This window comes from Pongo pygmaeus, chromosome 2 (assembly GCF_028885625.2).
Source record: "Pongo pygmaeus isolate AG05252 chromosome 2, NHGRI_mPonPyg2-v2.0_pri, whole genome shotgun sequence".
Taxonomy (NCBI): Eukaryota; Metazoa; Chordata; class Mammalia; order Primates; family Hominidae; genus Pongo; species Pongo pygmaeus.
This window is the reverse complement of record NC_085930.1, coordinates 4,988,776-5,010,936: the sequence shown is the minus strand read 5'-3', so window position 1 is coordinate 5,010,936 and position 22,161 is coordinate 4,988,776. Positions and strand designations below refer to the sequence as shown.

At 34.9% G+C, this 22,161-nt stretch overlaps 3 protein-coding genes across 11 annotated transcripts in view; 1 reads left to right on the top strand and 2 right to left on the bottom strand.

Annotated features, from left to right (window-relative positions):
• The window catches only part of ARL13B (ADP ribosylation factor like GTPase 13B), a 72,776-nt gene that overhangs the window by 27,358 nt on the left and 23,257 nt on the right, over positions 1-22,161 (top strand). The gene's annotated exons all lie outside the window — the stretch shown is intronic.
• Positions 7,021-7,905, bottom strand: STX19 (syntaxin 19). Its single transcript, XM_054479538.1, has one exon. It carries the CDS (start codon positions 7,903-7,905, stop codon positions 7,021-7,023), a length of 885 nt encoding a protein of 294 aa, XP_054335513.1.
• Positions 7,782-22,161, bottom strand: part of LOC129032402 (dihydrofolate reductase-like) — a 45,537-nt gene continuing 31,157 nt past the window's right edge. Inside the window, exons 3-5 of one of the 2 annotated variants that reach the window (XM_054479539.1) lie at positions 21,343-21,484; positions 11,069-11,128; positions 7,782-7,918 (exon numbers count right to left, since the gene is read on the bottom strand). In XM_054479539.1, the coding sequence (XP_054335514.1) occupies positions 7,859-7,918; positions 11,069-11,128; positions 21,343-21,484 (262 nt within the window). In that variant the 3' untranslated portion in view covers positions 7,782-7,858. The remainder of the gene's footprint in view (positions 7,919-11,068; positions 11,129-21,342; positions 21,485-22,161) is intronic. The other variant, XM_063661459.1, reaches the window with a different exon arrangement.

The window sequence follows — 22,161 nt, the reverse complement described above, 5'->3', positions numbered from 1 at the left end:
CACACAAGCCTGACAGCATGTGTGATGGCAAATAAGGCCTTGGCCAGTGTCTCGGTCTGTTTTCATGCTGTTGGTAAAGTCATACCCAAGACTGGGAAGGAAAAGAGGTTGAATTGGACTTACCGTTGCACATGGCTGGGGAGGCCTCAGAATCCTGGCGGGAGGCGAAAGGCACTTCTTACATGGTGGCGGCAAGAGAACATGAGGAAGATGCAGAAGCAGAAACCCCTGATCAACCAGCAGATCTCGTGTGACTTACTCACTACCATGACAACAATAGGGGGAAACTGCCCCCATGATTGAAATCGTCTCCCACCAGGTACCTCCCACAACACAGAATTGTGAGAGTACGATTCAAGATGAGATTTGGGTGGGGGCACAGAGGTAAACCATATCAGCCACATTTTACTTGATGTCACAGACTGGAGGTTTTTCTTGAAAAGTCAGAATCAGAATATCACTAGGCTTCTTTGTTTTATTAGCTCAGAAGTTCTTTTTGGCAGTTATATAGCATTTATTAATCAGCATAGTATTTTAATTCTTCTGAAATAAGTGGTGAAAAGTTGAAAAATCGTTAGTTTAGGGAGAAGACAGAGTCTGGAACCTGGATTCTAAGAGCTACTGTGAATTTGTTGATAACCCTGATAAGTCACTTTACTTCTTTGGGCTTAGTTAAATGCCTGTTCTATAATAAAAGTAACTGTAAAATATTCTAATTCTTTGTATTCAGCTGTGTAGAGTGGCATGAACCAGAACCAATTTCAATAAAAAATTAAAAATGATTTGCATTCCTTTTAAAGAGAGTAAAAATCAATGCCATGCAAACATTATGCTTTGCAATCATGTTAATCTACAAAGTCCTTTTTCTCTCACATCAACTATTTAGAAATTAACTTTAGCCTGTACTGTAAGGTATGAATTACGTTATCTACTCTTGCCTGCTCCCCACCCCCATTAACTGTTTAGAGCTTAATTAATCTAGCTGGCCCTTGAGAAATTTTTTTAAAAATATAAACAAAAAACCTTCAAACTAGGTAGTCTTGACAAAGAAGGCCTTTCCAAGAGAAAAAGTAAACAGGTTTTGCAACTTTATAAATAGTGCCAGCAGTAATCCCAAATTTTAAGCTCAACATCCAGTATAGACATTTTCCATTAATAGTACAAGGCATGCTTTGTTGATTACCTGAGGAATAAACTGAGCTGCGAGGTTTTTTAAACAGCTTAATCTGTTGAAATTTTCAGCAGTCCAGGGTTACACTGATGTCATAAGAAGGCAGATGCTCTTTCTACACCCCCTCTCGCTAGTACCTGTGGAGTCTTAAAAGTTGGCCTCAGAGAGATAATAAATTACCCCTTCTTTTTATAGTTGAATCTCCTAATGCTTTTAACCAGAGTAATCCTTGAGAGGCACAGGCTAAAATTTTCTTTTAAGATAACAATTCTATTTGTATTAGCATTCTCAAACTACTGGAAGGTGCCACTTTTCTCATTACACACTGCCTGCTTTTCTGTGGAGTTACATGAACTACCTTAACTTTTGGCCAGTCTTCACAAATTGAATGATTACAGCAAAAGTGATATATGTATAGAGTTTCACTTGGGGAAGACAACATGATATCTTTGATTTGATCTTACTGGATGTTATGAGCATTCCAATAAAAAAGTTTCTTGGCTACTCTGGGCACACTGTATATGGGGTAGCCCTGCTCCTCAAGGAGCAGTAAAAATACATTAGATAGGTAGATAGATAGATAGATAGATAGATAGATAGATAGATAGATATTCTTGACCCAGGGTCTTTGCATCATGAGTGGTCTCCCAAGACCTTCTGAAATCATACTTAGAATCCCAAGTGTATGTACATTTTTCTTGTGAGCAGATCCTAAAGAAGTTTATGACTAAAAAGATTAAAAACTCTGTCAGTGATTTTCCATATTAGGAGAAACAATAGCCAGGCTTTAATTATTACTTTTTCAACATGAGATTTTTTTTTTAATTTCCAACCTTTATATGCTTATTTGACTCACCTTCCTTCTAGGCAGTATTACAGCAAAATGTTAGTTTGCAAGTTTCTTTTAGTCATATTCCTTATTGTAAGTGCCCAGGAGAAGTTAAATAGGTTATGGTTATCCTAATACAGTTATCAAAAATTGAATCAAACATACTTTTATTATGTTAAAAATTTAAATAATAAGAGAATCTGAGTCCTGTTTTAGAATGCTGGAGACCTATAGATATGGAATTATGGTCTGCCTATGTCACATAATCAGTTGATCCTGAGATAGAGTGGTGAGTCCCCTAATTTCCTCTGAAACCCCTACTTACTGAATTTATAAAGTCTACTGGCTTAAGATTTCTCTCCTTTCAGTGGAGCCTTACCACACTGTCATCTTCATTAATGTCATTTACTTATACTGTTGACTCATCTCCAGATGTCCTTATTGAATGTTTCCTTTTGTCTCTTAATGACATTCAGCTTCATAGCAGCTGTAATTTACAGTAAAGATTCTCAGCCAATTGATTTTGTAGGTAATTTAAGCACTGGGAGCCTGCAGAGGTCCCCATCCCTTCCTCCCCTATCACTTCAATCTAGTTAAAAACAAAATAACAGAAAAAAACTCTTTGGCAGTGTTACTAGGTAGCAAGATATTGTCCATGGACCACCTGCATCAGCATCAGCCTAGACCTTCAAAATTTTTGAGGGTGAGACCAGATATACTTTGGGCTTTTTTTCCATACGTTTCTCCAGATCATTCTGATTCATAGCAAAAATTGAGAACTACTGGTGTAGAAGAAAGTGTAAGTCAGAAAGGCCCTAAGTAGGTTATTTAATCTTTCTAAGCTTTTATGTCTGCACTTGTAAATAGGGATTATAATACCTGTCTTGTTATATGAATTCCAAATAATGCATTTAAAGCCTCTCAGGTCTCTAGTACAGTGTTTCACTTGTGTTCTGTAAATACAATGGTGGATATGAACATCATTATTACTGATAATATACTGTGTCCAGGTGTAGCAGAATTAGGAGAACCAGTTTCAAAGTATTTCATCTTACGAATTCAAGCTCTGTGAAGCTCGTAATTACAGAAAATGGCACAGTTTAGTAGTTATGAATATGAGCTTTAGTGCCCATAGTAATTTTTATTTTTATTTTTATTATTGCATACTTTTAGTATTGCAATATTTTGCCTTCGCCTCTTTTAATAATTTTTTTCCCTTTAAGGTTATTATTTTAAGAAAAAATAACGACTTTTAGTGCCTATTAAGTGTGTATATAAAATACACAAAATGCTACAACTAATTAAGTTATCATGTTATCTGTTTTGTTTAGGTTAAGGTGATACTAATAGGTTTGAAAAGAGAACAATGAAAATGGTTTCTGATACATTGCTTTGTGATGATTTCTTTTGTGCTTAAGTCTTGCTTTAAAAGCAGTATGTTCTAATATAAAATGCTGAAAGAAAATAACTATTTTACAAATTTATCTGGATATAATTGTACTAATGAATATTAAATAGTACTTAATATTATCAGTTTTCATGATAAACAATTTAGTAACAATTACAAACAGGTATCACTAAGGCTGTAGAAAGAATTTTGGAAGGAACAACAGAGAGACATCTATCACTAGTCAGCTGTGGAGTTTATCATCTTTTAAATTTATCTTTTTTTTAATAATGTTTCTTAAATATTTGAAGCTGAGATACGTGAAACATCTTTTTATCTAGCGATGCTTGATAATTGACACAATAGAAAGCTCAATTTTGTGATATTTTATAAATTAAAGATTATTTTGTATTGTTTATGAAATACATATTTTACATATACAAATTCAGTCATTTCAAATACCTCAACCTCTCTTGACATATTTTCCTTCATCGTACGTACCTGGAAAAGCCACTGTCTTGGTTAGACCCAGTCATCTACACATTCTGTGCTAGCACACAAATGCTAAACATTGATAGATTAGTAATACGTGACTGATGGCTGATCTCACATTAAAGTTATCATAACTGCCTGGTTATCTTCTTATCTTTCTTAGAATGTTTGTTGTTCTCTCAAAATGACAGTTTCCCTCCTTGTCCTCTCTCTCTGTTCTGCCTTAACCCCACTGTGCTTTCAGTTTTTGCCTGAGTTCTTTAAGGAAATAGAAACCATCGCACAAGAATATTCTCATTTTTTCCACTACCACATTTACTCAACTGTCTGCTTTTATTCCTAAACCCTGCCTTTTCTTCTATAGTATGGAAGAAGGGTTTCTCTCCTACCCAAGTCCAGCTTCCCCATTTGTGCTTCATATTCCACCTCTTTCTGCTCTTACATAATAGTATCCCTTCCCTTTCTTATGTGAGGAGTTTGTCTCTCTGGATCTTTCCTGTCAGCAGAATGTGCTTTCATGTTTCTTGCCTGGAAGTATAGTGGAATCCTTTCACTCTACATATCTCTCTAGCTATTGATTACTTTTTATAGTACCTTATTCAAACTTCTGGAAAGAATTGCCTGTAGTGGCTGTTGTATTTCTTCATGCCACGTTCTTTCCTCAGCAGACTCCATTTGTGCTTCTATTTCTGTAATTCCTTGAAACTGCTCTTCTTGGAGCCAATAATTGTCTTCGTGCTGCCAAATCTGTTGTTATTTTACTGCTCTTATTTTACCTAAAGTTGACTGTTTCTTCACATTTTTCCTTCTTTAAACTCTCCTTTTGCATTGGCTTTCCTTGTACCTCATTGACAGTTTCAGTTAGTTTCTTTTATTAACTCCTCTTCTTCTTTGAGTCTAAATTTTGAAATATTCCAGGCCCTTATCTGCACTTCCAGTTTTTTGCATCCACATACTTTTCATACCACCTTACATACCATTTATTTACTCAAATGACCCAAATCTGTACTTCCGGTCCTGACATATCTCAGGCACTCCTACTGATATAGCTAATATCCTAAAAACCTCCACTTGGACCTTTTAATAGTCATTTCAGATTCTCTCGACCAAAATAGCATCTTTGATTTCCTTCTCATGGCCAATTCTGAAACCTTCGTCTCTGACTTTTCCTCTCTCAGGAAATGGCATCATCATCTAATCTGTATCCTGTAATTCTACCTTTTAAATCTATCAGAAGTTAATCTAACTTTTTCCACCACCACTATATAGTATGTAGTAAGAGAATGGTTAAGAGCTGGTTCTGGAGTCAGACTGCCTGGGTTCATATCCCAATTCACTATGTGCAGTTTCTGTGACCTGGAACAGGTTACTTAATTTTGTTGCACCTCAGTGTTCATATTGGTAAAATTGTAAAAATAGTGTCTACTTCATACTTTATCTACTCTGAAATAATTGGAACAATGAGTAGGACATTGCGAATACTTTATTCCTCTTTAATATTACTGTTGCTGCTGCCACCATCACCACCTCCTCTTCCATCCTAGTCCAAGCCTCCATCATTTCTTCCTACTGCCTTAAGTTTCTAATTGTTTTCTATACCTATGGGCTTGTCTTCTACTTACCTCCCCCAAATCCATTCTAACCCATTCTTCATACGGTAGATAGAATGATCTTTTTCAAGTGTAAATTATATAATATTACTATTAGGTCTAGAAAAATCTGAGATCCTTGTGTTGATTACACTTGTATAAATTTCAGACTTCTTTCCATGGCTTACAAAACCTTACATCTAGCCCTTGCTGACCTTTCTTAACCCCATCTCATATCTCACTGCTCTTTTCTGACTATGCCCCCGCTGGATTGTTATTTTTCTTTGCACGGTTAGTCAGACCCTCCTCAGGGTCTTTGTACTATTTGTTTCCTATGCCTGGAATTATACCCTCCCTTGTACTCATTCAGATCTTCACGTAAATTTCACCTTTCAGAAAGGTCTTCACTGACTACCCAATCTAAAGAAGCACCCCTTGACAGTCTCTGTCTCATTTCATTGCCCTTTTATTTAAATCTCTGCCCAGAACTTAACATTATCTAATATTTGTATTTATCTGCTTTCTCCACTAGAATGTGAGTTGCAAAACTCTATCCCTGTGTTGTGTGAATTTAGACTGTATCTCTAGCTTATAGTATAGTATAGCATTATCTTAAAGTCATGGCAAAATATTCAAGAATACAGTTGCCTTTAATTTGACTTTATCTGCCAGTCTGTAATACATTGCCCTGTATGGACCCGAGTTCAAGAAAGCAATACCTTAACTCGTCTTCTTATTCCTTAAACTAGATTCAGCTCCCAGTTACTAATTAGATTCTTCAAGTACATAGTTGAGTTTTCCCTGATCTGTTGACATTGAGTTAAGTTACCTTCTGAGGATAAAAGATTTGATAAAGGGCTGGGCATGGTGGCTCATGCCTGTAATTCCAACACTTTGGGAGGCCCAGGGGGGTGGATCACTGGAGGTCAGGAATTTGAGACCAGCCTCGCCAACATGGCAAAACCACCCCCTCTACTAAAAATACAAAAATTAACCGAGTGTGGTGGTGCACACCTGTAATCCCATCTACTCGGGAGGCTAAGGCACGAGAATCGCTTGAAACTGGGAGGTGGAGATTGCAGTGAGCCAGGATCATGCCACTGCACTCCAGCCTGGGTGACAGAGTGAAACTCTGTCTCAAAAAAAAGAGAAAAGATTTGATAAAGGTTCTAGTTTGGTTTAGCTTTATTGTAGCATGATTCTTAACTATTAAAATATTCTCAAATCAGCCAAATAGATTGCCTAGGTAGTCATTACTACTTAACAGATGAGAAAAATGTATAATATAGAGCTTGATACCTGACCAGGTATCTCATTTTCAAAGTTAATTTGTGAGTTGATGGTAACTGTATTTTTTTTTACTTTAATTAAATAAAAGCGTGTTTTATGTAACTGGCTACAGAAGTTTCTGTAATTTCAGTGGGTTAGGGTTACAGGGGAAAATTACAACTTAACAGTGATGAAAGGTATGTGAATGGATCCATGAGATGGAGAAAAACAATACAAGACACTGAAATATAAGCTATCTTTTACCGTAAAGCTGGAAAAAGTTTTATTTTGAGCTACAGCATGGACAGCACCAACAACACAGTACTCTGCAAGGATTTCTTTTTTTGTATTTTACAGCTAGTCCAAATTTCTCTTTAGTATTGTTAACATACTCTTTTGTACTATTCACTGTCATTTCAATATTGTTGATGCTCTCTCCTTGTTCCTCTACTAAAAGAGATAACTGAATGAAAAGATCCCTTAAATCCTTTATTTGGTTCTCTAAATTAACAAGTTCTTTGTGTCTCTGTTCAATCTCTGAAAGTTGTGCTTTAGTGATATTTATTTCTGTAAGTAAGCTTTCATTAAAAACTTCCCATTTTCCTTGATGAAGCATATCATTTACATCTTCTTCAGACATCTCTTTTCCAGCAACTTCAAGCTGACGCAAAATAAATGTCTTGCACTTCTCTTGCTTTGCTGCTATTGTGTCATTGTATATAAACATGATTTGCTGAAAATGGCGGAACATTGCAGCATGCTGAGATTTAAGTATCCTTGTGACCACTGAAGATGGACCATTTTCAACCTCTGACTTTTTAACTTCTTTAACTAAATCATTCAAACTTCTGTTGATGTATTCTGCCTGGATTTTTACCTCCTTTGTAACAGTAGACTCTCTCTTAAGTAGACTAAACCTTCTCATTGAAGCCACCAGACTTTTCTGTTGCTGCCCAAATTTTTGAACATTGTCTGCCAAATTGTTAATACTTTCCTGTAGTTTCTGGATTTCATGTAGGTGTCTCTCAGCTACAGGCTCTCTTTCATAAATAACAGCTTGCTGCAGAAACACCCCTTGTTCCTCTGTTTCTGTAGTTGATACATGACTGTCTCTAGAGAGTTCAATTTCCTTTGTTCTCTGCTTTAGTTCTTGAAGTCGGTCTTTCATCTTCCCTTTCCTCCTAAGAAGCAAAAATTTTTGTGTTGAACAAGTAGAAATTTGGTATTTTTCCCCAGTAGCAGTTGACTTCACATAACTGTCTATATCCCAGCAAAAATTCTAGTTTTCTCAAATGAGGTTAAAAAATTAGAAAAAAATCAATGAGTTTCCTCATAAAAACCATTTAAATAGGGAAAGTAATATAAAATAATTTGTAAGTTACTTTGCATGTGAGTGCCATTTAGTTGTGTGCAATAGCTGAGAAAGCTGTGATGCAGACACAGTTGGTCAAAAATACTTGTCACATGATAGTTTTCTTTTTTTTTAATAAAGAATGCTTTTGACTACACCTTCAACCTATAGGATTAATCTTCAGATGCCAAAAGTGCCCTTGTTACTAAAGATACTGTTTCCAGTTAATTTGGCCAATGTAATATTAAAAAATACTCATTTTGCTAAATATGCATCATTCAGTTAAAACCATTGTAGTGACAGTACAGATTTTATATGAGAACGTTAAGCTATATGGATAATATTGAATTTATTTTAAGTTTTCCAAAGCCTCTGAATTAACATATTACTTGGCATAGTGTTTTTTCTAGCTGTTGCATATATATGAAAACATTGGTTTGATTATGCTGATTTCACATTCTTAGCATTCTTTTGCAAAGATATCCAGACTGTCTTAGAACAAAATTTATATCAATTTGTGTTAGGTGATACTTTTGTAAACATGAGAATATATTTATATAAAATCTTATTTTGGGAGTAATAATAATATTGACACTTATCACATGCTGTGTTGGTAGTTATCCGTAAGAATCAAATTGATGTACATAATTTATATTTAATGATATATATGAAATGACATACATACATATAAAATGAAGGGAATAAAAAGCAGTAAAATACTACTGTCACAGAGCAACTTGATTTTAGAAATGTCTTTCATGACATTTTTGAAGATAAGAAGAGGCTGTTAGGGAGTACAAATAGCTCATTAGACCACATATAATATTAATATCAACCAGAAAAAAAGGTCTCTGAATGTGATGCTGTTATGCTGTGGGACTCAGTGTTTGATATGTTTATGGAAATATTTTTATTAATCTGGATGTTGTCATAGGAGGCATACTTAACAAATGTGTAGATGGTGTAAAATTTGGAGGAATCTTTAGTATGTTGAAGTACAGGGTAGGGATTCAAAGATTAAAATAGTGTGGAACTTTATACTAAAAATAACAAAAATATATTTAACAGGAATAGATTTAAAATATTTCATCTAGCTATAAGAAAAATATTTTCATATCTACAGAGTAGAAGACCCTTGGGTTCACAATACTGTCTATGAAAGTATTGGAGATTTTAATTAATTAAGCTTTCTTTTTTTTTTTTTTGGAGATGGAGTCTTGCTCTGACGCCCAGGCTGGCATGCAGTGGTGCGACCTCGGCTCACTGCAACTTCTGCCTCCCGGGTTTAAGTGATTCTCCTGCCTCAGCCTCCTGAGTAGCTGGGATTACAGGTGTCCGCCACCATGCCTGGCTAATTTTTGTATTTTTGGTAGAGACAGGGTTTCACCATATTGGCCAGGCTGGTCTCAAACTCCTGACCTCGTGATCCGCCCACCTTGGCCTCCCAAAGTGCTGGGATTACAGTTGTGAGCCACCGCTCCCAGCCTAATTAAGCTTTCTATCAGAACCATCAGAATAGTCACTATGCTTTTATAAATAATAGTCTGATGTATGGATAAGCTAAACTGCCAACTCTATGCTATTCAGAGCAAATTGCAAGGGTAAGGGGAACTCAATGAACTTCTGAGCATATTTTGAGATGGAAATTCTTCAGTTAGGAATTACCAAACTAGCATGGAAAGGATGAGATTGGAAAACCATACCAAATGGAGACTCACTGAAATAAATGGTAATATTTGTCCTGTAGAAGAGAAGACGTAGGGTGTGTATACAGCTGTCTTCTAAAACACAAAGGTCTGTGTATGCAAGTGGGATTAGACTTACTTGGCACAACTCCAAAGGGCAGTGGGTGGAAATTACATGGAAAGAGGTTTGATTCCATATAAAGAAGACTTTTCAAACAAATACTGCTTTCCCAAGATGAAATGAGCTGCTTCATGAGGTGTTGAGTTTGCCATCACTGGACATTTTCAAGATGTTCTGGAATGATGACTCCAGGCAGACATGTTACAGAAATGATGCCTGTTTTGGGTAAAAGGTTAAACCAATGTCCTGGTAATATTCCTTTGGTTTTAAAGGACTGGTATTTTGTGAAATAGTCATTGAAGTCTACTATATGTAAAGTTTTAAATGCTGTAATATATATGTAACAATTTCTGTCCTTGAGGAATTTATAATTTAGGGTGAGAAGGACAATATACAATTTAAAAGATAAACGGGATAATTTTAGGTTTTGATACAATAATCAGGCAGGGTGTCTCTAAGCAGATATTTGAGATGTGAGACTAAATGTTGAGAAGCCAGGCAGATGAAGAGCTGAGGGAGTGTATTGTAGGTATAGGAGTTGGGTTGCCAAGGCAGTGAATGAGACTGATATGTTTTAGGAACAGAGTTATTGCATAAGAACAAAGTGAATGTAGATAGAAAGGAATGAGAGGAGTAACATGGGAAGAATGAAGTAGAAAGGTAGGCATGGACCACATCATAAAGGACTTGTGGGCCAAAGGAAGGAGTTTAGATTTTATTCTAGGTGCAGTAGAAGACAGTTAAAAGATAAATAGGATATTGACATGATTTGTATATATTTTTTCTTTTTGATATGTAATTTAAAAAAATTTTAAACTGATACAGGGTGTCCCTATGTTGTCCAGGCTGGTCTTGAACTCCTGGGCTCAAGCCATCTGTTCGTCTTGTCCTCCCAGAGTGCTAAGATTACAGGCATGAGCCACCATGCCTGGCCCTGATTTATATTTTTAAAAGATGTTGTTGCTTTCTATATAGAGAATAGTTTCCTAGGGAAGGGGTGGGAGTAGTTCACAGAAGAGACTTTAATGATAGAGATGGAGTAAATGGGAACCATCAGGATATATTTTTGAAACTAGAAGCAGTAGGACTTGATGATTTTAACCCATCAGCACTTAACACAATCATTTCTTGAGACACTTTGAAGAAAAGTATTTCTCCTGTTTTTTTCTCTTACCTTTTTGGCTCTTCCTTTATCACTATTTTCTTTTTCCTGGCTACTCCTCATCTCCCCCGCCTGTAAATATTGGAAAAATTTAGACTCAGTCTCATTTTTATCCATCATCATTTTTTAGTCTCATGGCATTAAATGCTGTTTGTAAGCTGATGACCCAAATTTGTATCTCCAGTTTAGGTTGCTCTTAAAAAACTGCCTACCTGACAGCTGAATTTGAATGCCTCTGTCCAAAATGAGCTCATAATCTTCCTCTGAACCCATAAACTGCCCCATCTCTCTTCTGGCAACTCTGTTTTTCCAGTTGCTCAGACCAGAGACTCGGAAGTCTTTTTTTGTTTGTTTTTTGAGACCGAGTCTCACTCTGTCCCCTAGGCCGGAGTGCAGTGGTGCGGTCTCGGCTCACTGCAACCTCCGCCTTCCGGGTTCAAGCGATTCTCCTGCTTCAGCCTCCTGAGTGGCTGGGACTACAGGCATGTGCCACCACGCCCAGCTAATTTTTGTATTTTTATTAACGACAGGGTTTCACCATGTTGGCCAGGCTGGTCGCAAACTCCTGACCTCAGGCAATCTGCCCTCTTCGGCCTCCCAAAGTGCTGGGATTACAGGTATGAGCCACCGCGCCTGGCTGGAAGTCATTCTTGACTTTTTTTTTCTACATTTCATATGGAAACACAGCAAATCTTGTCAACATCTCTTTCAAAATGTATTTGGATCTAGCCGCCTCTTACCATCTCCCTGGTTCAAGTCCCTGTTATTTTTGTTTATTTTTTATTTTTGAGACAGAGTCTCCCTCTGTTGCCTAGGCTGGAGTGCAGTGGCACGATCTTGGCTCACTGCAACCTCCATCTCCCAGGTTCAATCGATTCTTCTGCCTCAGCGTCCCGAGTAGCTGGGACTACAGGCACATGCCACCATGCCTGGCTAATTTTTGTATTTTTAGTAGAGATAGGGTTTCACCATATTGGTCAGATTGGTCTTGAACTCTTGACCTCATGATCCCAAAGTGCTGGGATTACAGGCATGAGCCACTGCGCCCAGCCAAGTCCCTGTTATTTTTCATCTTGATTGTTAACGATAGTCTCCTAAGTGTTCTCCTTGTTTCCTTTTTGCACCAACTACCCCCCATCCTGCCCCCACCACAAAACCTCTGGTCTTTTCTTAACACAGAATTCGGAGTTAAAATGTAGGTCAGACCATGTCATTCCTGTGCCTAAAATCCTCCTTTGGCATTATCTCTTAGAGGAAAAACTAGAGCCTACGAAGCTCCACAGTGACTTCACCCCTTCACCCCTCCGACCTCACCTCCTACAACTCTCCCTTTCTCTGCTTCAGTCTCACTGTCCTTGCTGTTCTCACACAAATCCGGCACTATCTGGCTTTAGGGCCTTGGTGCTTGCCTTCTCTTCTATTTGAAGTGTTCTTTCCCATGTAGTATGTGACGTATTTCCCCAGCGCAGTCCTTACTGAAATGTCACTCTCTGAGTTAGGATGTTCTTTGTCACCCTATCTTGGACTATATCTTCTTTCAACTCTCTAACCCTTCCCAGCTTTATTTTTCTTAGCATTTTTCACTATTTAACATACCATGTATTTTACTTATTTATATTAACTTAATTGTCTACTTTCTCCTCCCGATATTAACTCCATGAGATCAAGGGTTTTTATTCATTCTGGTACCTCATAGAGTTACTATTTGGAGGAGAAAGTAGAGGGTCTTTATTCTTTCCCAACACCTTGATGAGTCTTATATTTACTTGAGTTCTTATGTTGAGATCTTGATATCTTAGATTTACTTGAGCTCTTAATATGTGCCAGGCACTAAGTGTGTTGTATGTTCTTATAAGAACAAGTATTGTCATGATCTCATTCTATAGATAATGAAATTACGATCTCAGCTTTAGTAATTGAACCATGTTGTCAGCTAGTGGTAGAGTTGAGATTCAGATTCTGGCAGTATAGTTTGAAGGACTCAACTCTTTATACTATAGTGTAGCATACTAGAGCATAGTAACTTCACTATGGTATAGCATAGCTTTACTATGCTATGAAGGTTTTTCAGTGGTGTTAGAGAGATCATTTAGGGTGAGTTCTGAAAAGAGGCAATTAGGTCAGTTAAGCGGTTGGGAAAAGAGCCAGATACAAGGGATAAGACCTTGAAATCTGTTTTTGTGAGGAAAAGGTGTTTTATAGATATTAAAAGTTGATTCGGAAACATTTGCTGTATTACTTTAGTGCCACATGACTATATTGCTGAGCATTTTAAGTACCGGTGGGAAACATTTAAGAGCAAGTTTTTGTTGCTGAAATGCACTGAGAGCATTCTAATATTTATTTCACCTATTTTAAATATTTAATTCAAATAGCCGGTAATCTTTTGTTTTTGCCACTGATTTGCTATAGTAAAGGTAAAAAAGTTCAGTCAGTGCAATTTATGTAAATAGGGAACTTCTAAGCTGAAAAGAGATTCCATACCCCTCTTCCTCTGCATATTTTTATTGTCTATATTCTACTTTACTGGCAAGGAACAGTTTCTGTACCTTCAGAGTAGAGCTAACCAAAGCTAGTGTTTTTATAAGATCTAAGGAAAAAAATGAGCTATGAATGATACTAAACCTGGAACAATTATGAAAGGAAGATTAGTCAGGAGGAATATTAGAAGATACTATAGAAAGAATTGCCAATTTTAGGTGTTAAAAAGTTGTTTTTGTCTTTTGTGTTTAATATTATATTATATATATATTATATATATATATTCATAGTGACAAGCTAGTACAAAAGAAGGAAACAGAAATTTGGTTTCTGTATATGACTTGAAGCAGAAAAAAATATAAGAATCCCAATATATAATATATATATATTATATATCCCAATATATAATATATATATAATATATAATATATAACATATAATATATATAATATATAATATAGAATATATAATATATAGAATATAGAATATATAATATATATAATATATAATATATATAAAATATAATATATAATATATAATATATATAAAATGTATAATATATAAATATAATATATAATATATATAAAATATATAATATATAAATATATAATATATATAAATATATGTATTTTATATATTATATTTATATATAAAATATATATAATATATAAATATATATAATATATTATATAGATATATAAATATCTATATAATATATATTTTATATATATATATAAAAAATATATATTTTGAGACAGGGTCTCGCTCTGTTACCCAGGCTGGAGTGCAGTGTCATGATCTCAGCTCACTGCAATCTTCACCTCCTGGGTTCAAAGCGATTCTCCTGTGTCAGCCTCCCGAGTTCCTGAGATTACAGGTGCCCATCACCATGCCCAGCTAATTTTTGTATTTCTGGTAGAGACAAGGTTTCACCATGTTGGCCAGGCTGGTCTTGAACTCCTGACCTCAAGTGATCTGCCCACCTCAGCCTCCCAAAGTGCTGGGATTACAGGTACAAACCACCATGCCTGGCCAGATATTGTATAAAATATTTGATGCTTATCCAAGTATAGATACTTAAAGACACATAAAACTATTGGGAAGTAATTGTGGAAACTTTTTACCATGTGGCAACTTTGTGAAAGCAGAATTATCACCCATGTTTTATTATATACATCTGATAAGAACTAGTCTTCTTTTCAGTATAGAGAAAATTTGATGTTAAAGTAAGTTGGCTTAGTAATTTATCTTGTATAGCTTCCTAGTGTTCATTTTTTGGTTTAATGGTATTTATGACTTCCTAATCTATAAGCTCTTTCTAGTATTACTATATTGATGCTGAAAATAAATTATTCCCCAAAGTGTTGAAGATATCGTGTCGCATTTAATATAGCCATGAACTTTTTGAATAAGCTTTTTAAAAATGTTATTTTTTCCCTCAAATTAATAATGCATGTACACAGGTTAGTAAGTCAAGTCATGTCAAGGCTTCTAAAGGTATATATCTGACCCTTAGCTGCCGTACCACATCCCCTTTCCAATTCTCCATTCCTTAAAGGCAGTCATAAAGGCAGTCATTTTCAGCTCCTTAGCTATATGTTGCTTCTAAACTCCTATTTCTAGGTAATTTGCATGTGTAGGTATTTTTGCTTCTTCAGTTTTATTTTATTTTATTTTTTTTGAGACAGAGTTTCGCTGTTGTCACCCAGGCTGGAGTGCAATGATGTGATCTCAGTTCACTGCAACCTCCTCCTCCCCGGTTCAAGTGATTTCCTTGCCTCAGCCTCCTGAGTAGCTGGAATTACAGGCACCTGCCACCACGCCCAGCTAATTTTTGTATTTTTAATAGAGATGGGGTTTCACCATGTTGGCCAGGCTGGTCTTGAACTCCTGACCTCAAGTGATCCACCCGCCTCAGCCTCCCAAAGTGCTGGGATTACAGGTGTGAGCCATCGCACCCGGCTGCTTTTTTGGTTTTAGTTATTTTATTGAATTTCTTCTATGGAAGATGTGGATTTAATCTTCTCTCATACCCCCATTCTTCCCTCAGCTTTCCCTTTTAATACAGTTACATCACAAATTTTGGTTAATCAATATTTTGTGTTTACATTATTGTGACTACCCAAATATTATTTATATGTGAGTCACCTACGGTACTGTAGCTATATTTCCTTTCTCAAATAATTTTTAAAATTATTTCTACGTTTTTTCGATGGATAGAGATAGAAAATGAATATATTTAAGAAAACTTCTTATTGACATATTTATACATATACAGAAAGTCCTCCAGAACATAAATGTATATTATGGTGATTTTTCACAAAGTAAATACATCCATGTAACTACCACATAGCTCAAGAAACCTATAACATTTAATCTTAAGAAAATATTAATTACCAAAGTTTTTCACCTGCTTAATTTTGTACATATGCATCACTAATTCATTCTGAAACTGAAGTGAATTGAAAATATCCTCTTGACATGTTTAAATATAGAATATATATATTTTTATTTCATTTTATTCATCTTTTGAGGCTCCTTTCCTGGAACCTCTAATGTAACCTGATTGTGTTAGAATTTTTTTTTTCCTCTTTTATATTCTCTCTTTTTGATTTCCAATTCCTCACCTTTCTTGGTTTATCTCCTTGATTTGGGAGTGTACCATAGCTCCTTTCCAAAACATAAATGCAATGATAATTTGCATTACTGAAAATATTTTTATTCTGTCCTATACTTGAATACTATATTTTCTGTGGATATAATTTTCAGTTGGAAATTATATTCCCTCAAAATTTTGAAAGTTTTATTACTATGTCTTCTAGTTTTGTTACCTCTGAATATTCTGTCCTCTGTTTTCTCATATTTTGTAGATCTGTTTTTATATTTCCTTTCATGAAATTCTTGACCTTTTTTTCATATTCCTGGTGTTCTGAAATTTCACAATAATGTGATCTGGGGTAGGTCTTGATGCATGTATTTGGTAAACATTTAGTTGGTCTTTTCAACCTAGAAACTCATGTATTTAGGGGCTTGCTTTTTTTTTTTTTTAATAATTTCTTTAAGAACTCTATTTTCTCCATTTTCTTTGTATTATTTTCATGGCCTTTCAGACATTAAGAAAATTAAAGAAACAATCCAGTCCAAGAAAAGCAACGTCCAAATAAGGGGAATTTTAAAGTGACTTGCCTAAGGCCACACAACTAAAAGGTGGCAGATCCTACGTTTAGACATGTCTACTTGATTGCAAATCTGTTCTTTTTCCCCTATTGTCTATTGAGTAGAAATTGGTTATCCTAGTGAAATGTACACAAATAATGTTTATCTATATCAAATACTGTATTATGTTAGTAATATACATTCTATAGCTATTTAAAAGAAAAAATTTAGCAGGAGATAATATAGCGTATAGGATCTAAAATGTTGTTTGAAGCTTTATTAGGGTCTTTAATATAATCAGACCAAACTGATCACTTTACACTATAAAAGAAGAAAAATAATTTGGATCTCACAGACTGATGATTACAGAAAGTCTAAGAAATATTGAATTTTATATTTGGTACTATATGGAGATTGGGATTCTTATATTTTCTTCTGCTTCAAGTCATAGTCTTCTAACCAAATTTCTGTTTCTTCTCTTGTACTAGCTTGTCACTATGAATTCTTTTTTTAAAAATTAATTAGTTAATCAATTAATAGAGAAAGGATCTCGCTTGTTGTCCAGGCTAGTCTTGAACTCCTAGCCTCAAGGGATCCTTCTACCTTGACTATGAATTCTTAAAAATACAGCATATATAGCTGAAGTGCTAGTTGCCACATTATTTTTTTTTAAACTGACTTGCACCCATGTAAATATAGGGAAAAAGAAAGAGTAACAGTGTTAGAAGCTCAGAGGAGAGAGAAAGAGAAAGTGGCATCAAACAAAACAGATTTTGATTTTCTATCCATAAAAATTAAGTCCTATATTTATACAATGGTTCAGTAGCTTTTAACAATCTTTAATTTTCATATTCCTCAAGAACTACAACATTTTGAACTCTCTCTTTGGTTGCATGGTTTGGAACAAATCCTGAAACAACTCCCTCTAACGTTTTTATGACTGGAAAGATCTTTCTCCTTTTTTGGGTGTGTTGTTTTGTTTTATTTTTGAGATAGGATCTCACTCTATCACCCAGGCTAGAGTATAGTGGCTCAATTGCGGCTCACTGCAGCCTCTACCTCCCAGGCTCAAGCGATCCTTCTCCCTCAGCCTCCTGAGTAGCTGGGACTACAGTTGCATGCCACTGTGCTTGGCTGATTTTTTTTAATTTTTTGTAAAGATGAGGTCTCGCTCTGTTGCTCAGGCTGATCTCTAACTCCTGGGCTCAAGCAATCTTCCCACCTCAGCCTCCCAAAGTGCTGGGATTATAGGCATGAGCCAGTGCACCCAGCCTCTTTTTTTAAAAAATTAGAAATAAAGTAATCAAAAGCCTTTTTCTAAAGCATCATAGTTTAAAAATTTTTAAGAAACAGACTATTTCAAATTGCTATTGGAGCACAGTGTACACAGGCCTCTGGGAAGGTGAATTTTCCTGTGAAGTCCCTTTGAGAAGGTGCATTTTACTGCCACTGATTTTGGAAAGCAGGATATTTGAGTCTGACCTCTATAAAGGTTGTTTTTTTCCTGGATTTTTATCCATGTAATATCATTCCCTGAACAAGCACCACACTTTTATATTTGAATAAAAGGTACTTTAAGGAGCCCTTTAAAATATATTAATATGTCCTTTTTATTTATTAATCTTAGTGAATTTACAAGCAAAAAACAATATTTTTTTTAATATCTGTATACATTATTGATATTAAAGGCAAAACATGGAAATAGAATCAGGTTTCCTTTCAGTGTTATACATCATGGCAATGCATATTATGTAAATGATGTTTAAAGTGAGCTATAAAGGTTATACTGTGTTTGTCTTGGTTTATGGATCCTATGCCTGTATTTCTTTTGAACATTTAGAGAATATTTATGTGAAAGATCCTTTACATTATTAGGTTATTTCTAGTTTCTTAGGAGTAAATTCCTATGTTTACTGTGGCCACTGACTGGTGACCACTCTGTTAAAGGTGGGCAAGTGTATTTAGTGAAATGCATCAGTAGCCTAGCTTCATTGGGGAGTTATACAAGAATGCTCTGAGTGTCCTGATAAATTATGGATACGTTGAGGCTATTTTTTTTATTATCACTACCAACGCCCAATGGAGTTCACCCATTGTAGCACAGGTAGTATAATGTAGGCCTTATTTTTCTCTAGTGATTTTTATAGCCTAAGTGGATATCTCACTTCCTGCTATAATCCTGGGCAAGTCAACAGAGTTATTCCTGTCTTTGTATACAGATTATGTTGTATTATTCCTAGTTAACTGCTTCATCTAGGAAACTCAGTTTTAGTTCCCTGTAATGCAACAAACTCTAAACCTCAGCTTTAAGGTAAAGTATTTGCCCAGTGGGATTAGCTTTAATTACTACTCTTCGCTTTGGCTTTAAGTATGTTTCCTCATCATTTCTGGCACCTGAAAACTTCTCTTTTTTTTTTTTTTTTTTTTTTGAGACGGAGTCTCGCTCTGTCGCCCAGGCTGGAGTGCAGTGGCACCATCTCGGCTCACTGCAAGCTCCGCCTTCCGGGTTCACACCATTCTCCTGCCTCAGCCTCCAGAGTAGCTGGGACTACAGGCACCCGCCACCACGCCTGACCAACTTTTTATATTTTTAGTAGAGATGGGGTTTCACCGTGTGAGCCAGGAGAAAACTTCGCTTTTTTACCTAAAATTTAGTGATGTTGTTTTAAAATTTGTCTTTTTTAAACTTATGATTAAATTCTGTATGTTTAGAGAAAGAGGGAGTAACTTCTGTATCTGTGCATTTTGACTGAAAGTCATGGTTGCTTATGTTTACAGTATTAACATGTTGGAAGAGTTATATACAAATATGAATCATCTTTTATTATGTTTAAATTACAGTATTGCTATACAGTTTTGAATTTTACTAGCAAGAACTGTATCTGTGAGCTTAAACATGATATTTAAAAAAGAAAGAACACTAACTCGTATGTATGATAATCAACTTGGACAACTTGTTCTGGGAAATAGAAAAGTAAACTGGTGCGACTCAAATAAAAGGTTCTCTGCCCTATTACAGACACTGAAAATCCCTAGAAACAGAAACATGAGTAAAAATTACCTTGTACTTTAAGAAATATGCCCTGGGATAGACACTTAGTGTATTTATAGATTTTTTTTAAAGTAGGCCATTTCTTTTGATAGTTACTGTAATGATTAAATAAAACATTTCAAGAAATATGACCAATTTTTACCCAAGAGAAAACAGAATATTCTGTTGCTTTTGTATATGAAGTCAACTTGCCACATTTTTCTAGTGCAAGTGAAAGCAGAGGATCTTATTGTAATATTAACCTCTTTGGCTACTAAAGTGAGGGCCAAATAGTAGTTTCTAAAAACTAAAAAAAATTACAAATTGCATATATTGTCTAATTTTGAAGTATCTGACTTTTTTTTGCAATGTAAACTTTCAATGCTTTTTTCTACTTTTTATTTAGTGTAAATAAGTTATTGAATTAACTTGCTTAACAACATTAAGATCATTTTTGTTTAAATATGATGTATCATTTTTGAACTTTTATCTGATTCAAGTAAGCTGTACATACATAAAATGATTTTTATATTACATTTAAAACTGCATAGCTATGAAGATAATGTGTTCTAGGTATTACGTGGCCAGTTCTCAAGTCCACCTTTAAAATACATATAAAAGTCATTATTATTTTGATTTGAAATGGAATATTTATTAAATTCTAACATAGTAACAATTATAACTTTGAAAGTATCTAACCTATCTACATATGTTGTATTTAAATGATGCCGATTTAAATTTTTCAAACTATCAATTAAATGGTAACACTTATGTTAAATGGTGTAACAAGTATTCTTAATGTACTAGTTGAAATATTATAAAGGTTAGTGAGTACTTCGATATTTTAAGGTAGCCCTTTCACAAGATTATTTTCTTATTTCTTAAATTTTAGAAGATTCTAGTAAACAACAATGAAGCAATTAAGACCATTATAGCAAATTATTTCAGATTTTTAAGGTTATACGTATGTGTCAAATTTGGGTATAAGCTGCTTTTCAGAGTTAAATATAAAAATGTTCTCTAAAGTAAGCACATTCATAGTCTGTCTATAAAAGAAATTTTAGATTTGTTTTTACATCTGACTTTCTAGTATTTTTTAAATGAGAGCTTACTTTTTAAAAGACTTAAAAATTTTTTCTTTCCTCTAAAGTTGATTTTTATTATCGTAGTCTATTTTCAAGAGCTTTATACCCAGATCCCAGTCAGCATGTCAGTAATATATGTGAACAAATCAGCTACTGGTACCCCTGTCCAAATCGGAGCAAAACAAGTAACCCTCATTATTTGTTGAGTGATTTTTAAATGTAACAGTATAACCAGATTTCAGTCGATGGATACCTCATATTAAAAAGTACAGAAAAGAGTCATTTATTTACCTCTCTGTCTTCTTCCTTTTGTTGGGTTTCCACCTGCGGTGTTGGAGTCCTGCCTTTGAGAGAATATCTGAATATCATCTCATGTAATGTTTTGAACAAATTATCTAAATGTCTGTCTTATAGGGCACAGGCTAATTTCTGTATAGTTTTCATGTTGTTAATTTGAAAGCCAAATAATGAAGTCAAATAAGAGATAAAGTTGTACTTTTGCTGTTAATAGCAAGTGAAAATAGATTGCTTACCTCACACCTGGAGAATCCAGTTCTGCCTGTTAGACGCCTATTCTTTAAAGGAAGATCATTTTCATTGGAGCTAGTCGGTAACAGGAAGTCCTCGTTAAACTGCCTCCGTAGAGTATTTGGCACTGGATCTGCAAATTTAGTCCTACATTGTATATGTAATATATTATTCCAAGAAAATAGGTTTGTATTTAAACAAAGTTTACTTACTTTTCTATAGATATCAAAACTTACTAAAAATATAGAATTAAATAGGAATGAAAAGAAGCCTGGTATAAAAGCTTTTTTTGTTCCATTTACTTTAAAATGGTTGAAATCTGTCCTATTTTAGGAAATCCCATAAGAGCTTAGCTCACAAAATCGTAGAATTTCAGAAGGAGAACATCCAGGAAAGAGCTCATGTCTGTAAACCATTCATCCCATGTTACTTTTAATTTTTTTTACTTTTTATTATGCCTGCTGTTTTTATTTTAAAATAAATTTTATATAGAACTAAAGTTATCCAGCAATATATGTTAAATCATTTATTTTTTCAATACAACAACTCAAAATTAATTTATACCAGAGGAAAATGTTTATAGGAAGAATTAAAAATGAAAATTTCTCTTGTACTACCAAATTTCAGACCCGTTTTTTCTACCTGACTTGTTACTATTTGAGGGCAAGAAGAAGGAAATTGCTGTATCTATCAAAATCATATATATATATATATTTTTTTTTTTTTTTTTGAGAAGGAGTCTTGATCTTATAGCCCAGGCCGGAGTGCAGTGGCACCATCTTGGCTCACTACAACCTCCGCCTCCCGGGTTCAAGCAATTCTGC

What these genes read in the sequence shown, in the direction of transcription:
- STX19 (XM_054479538.1), bottom strand. Translation starts at nt 7,905, where the DNA reads ATGAAAGACCGACTTCAAGAACTAAAGCAGAGAACAAAGGAAATTGAA.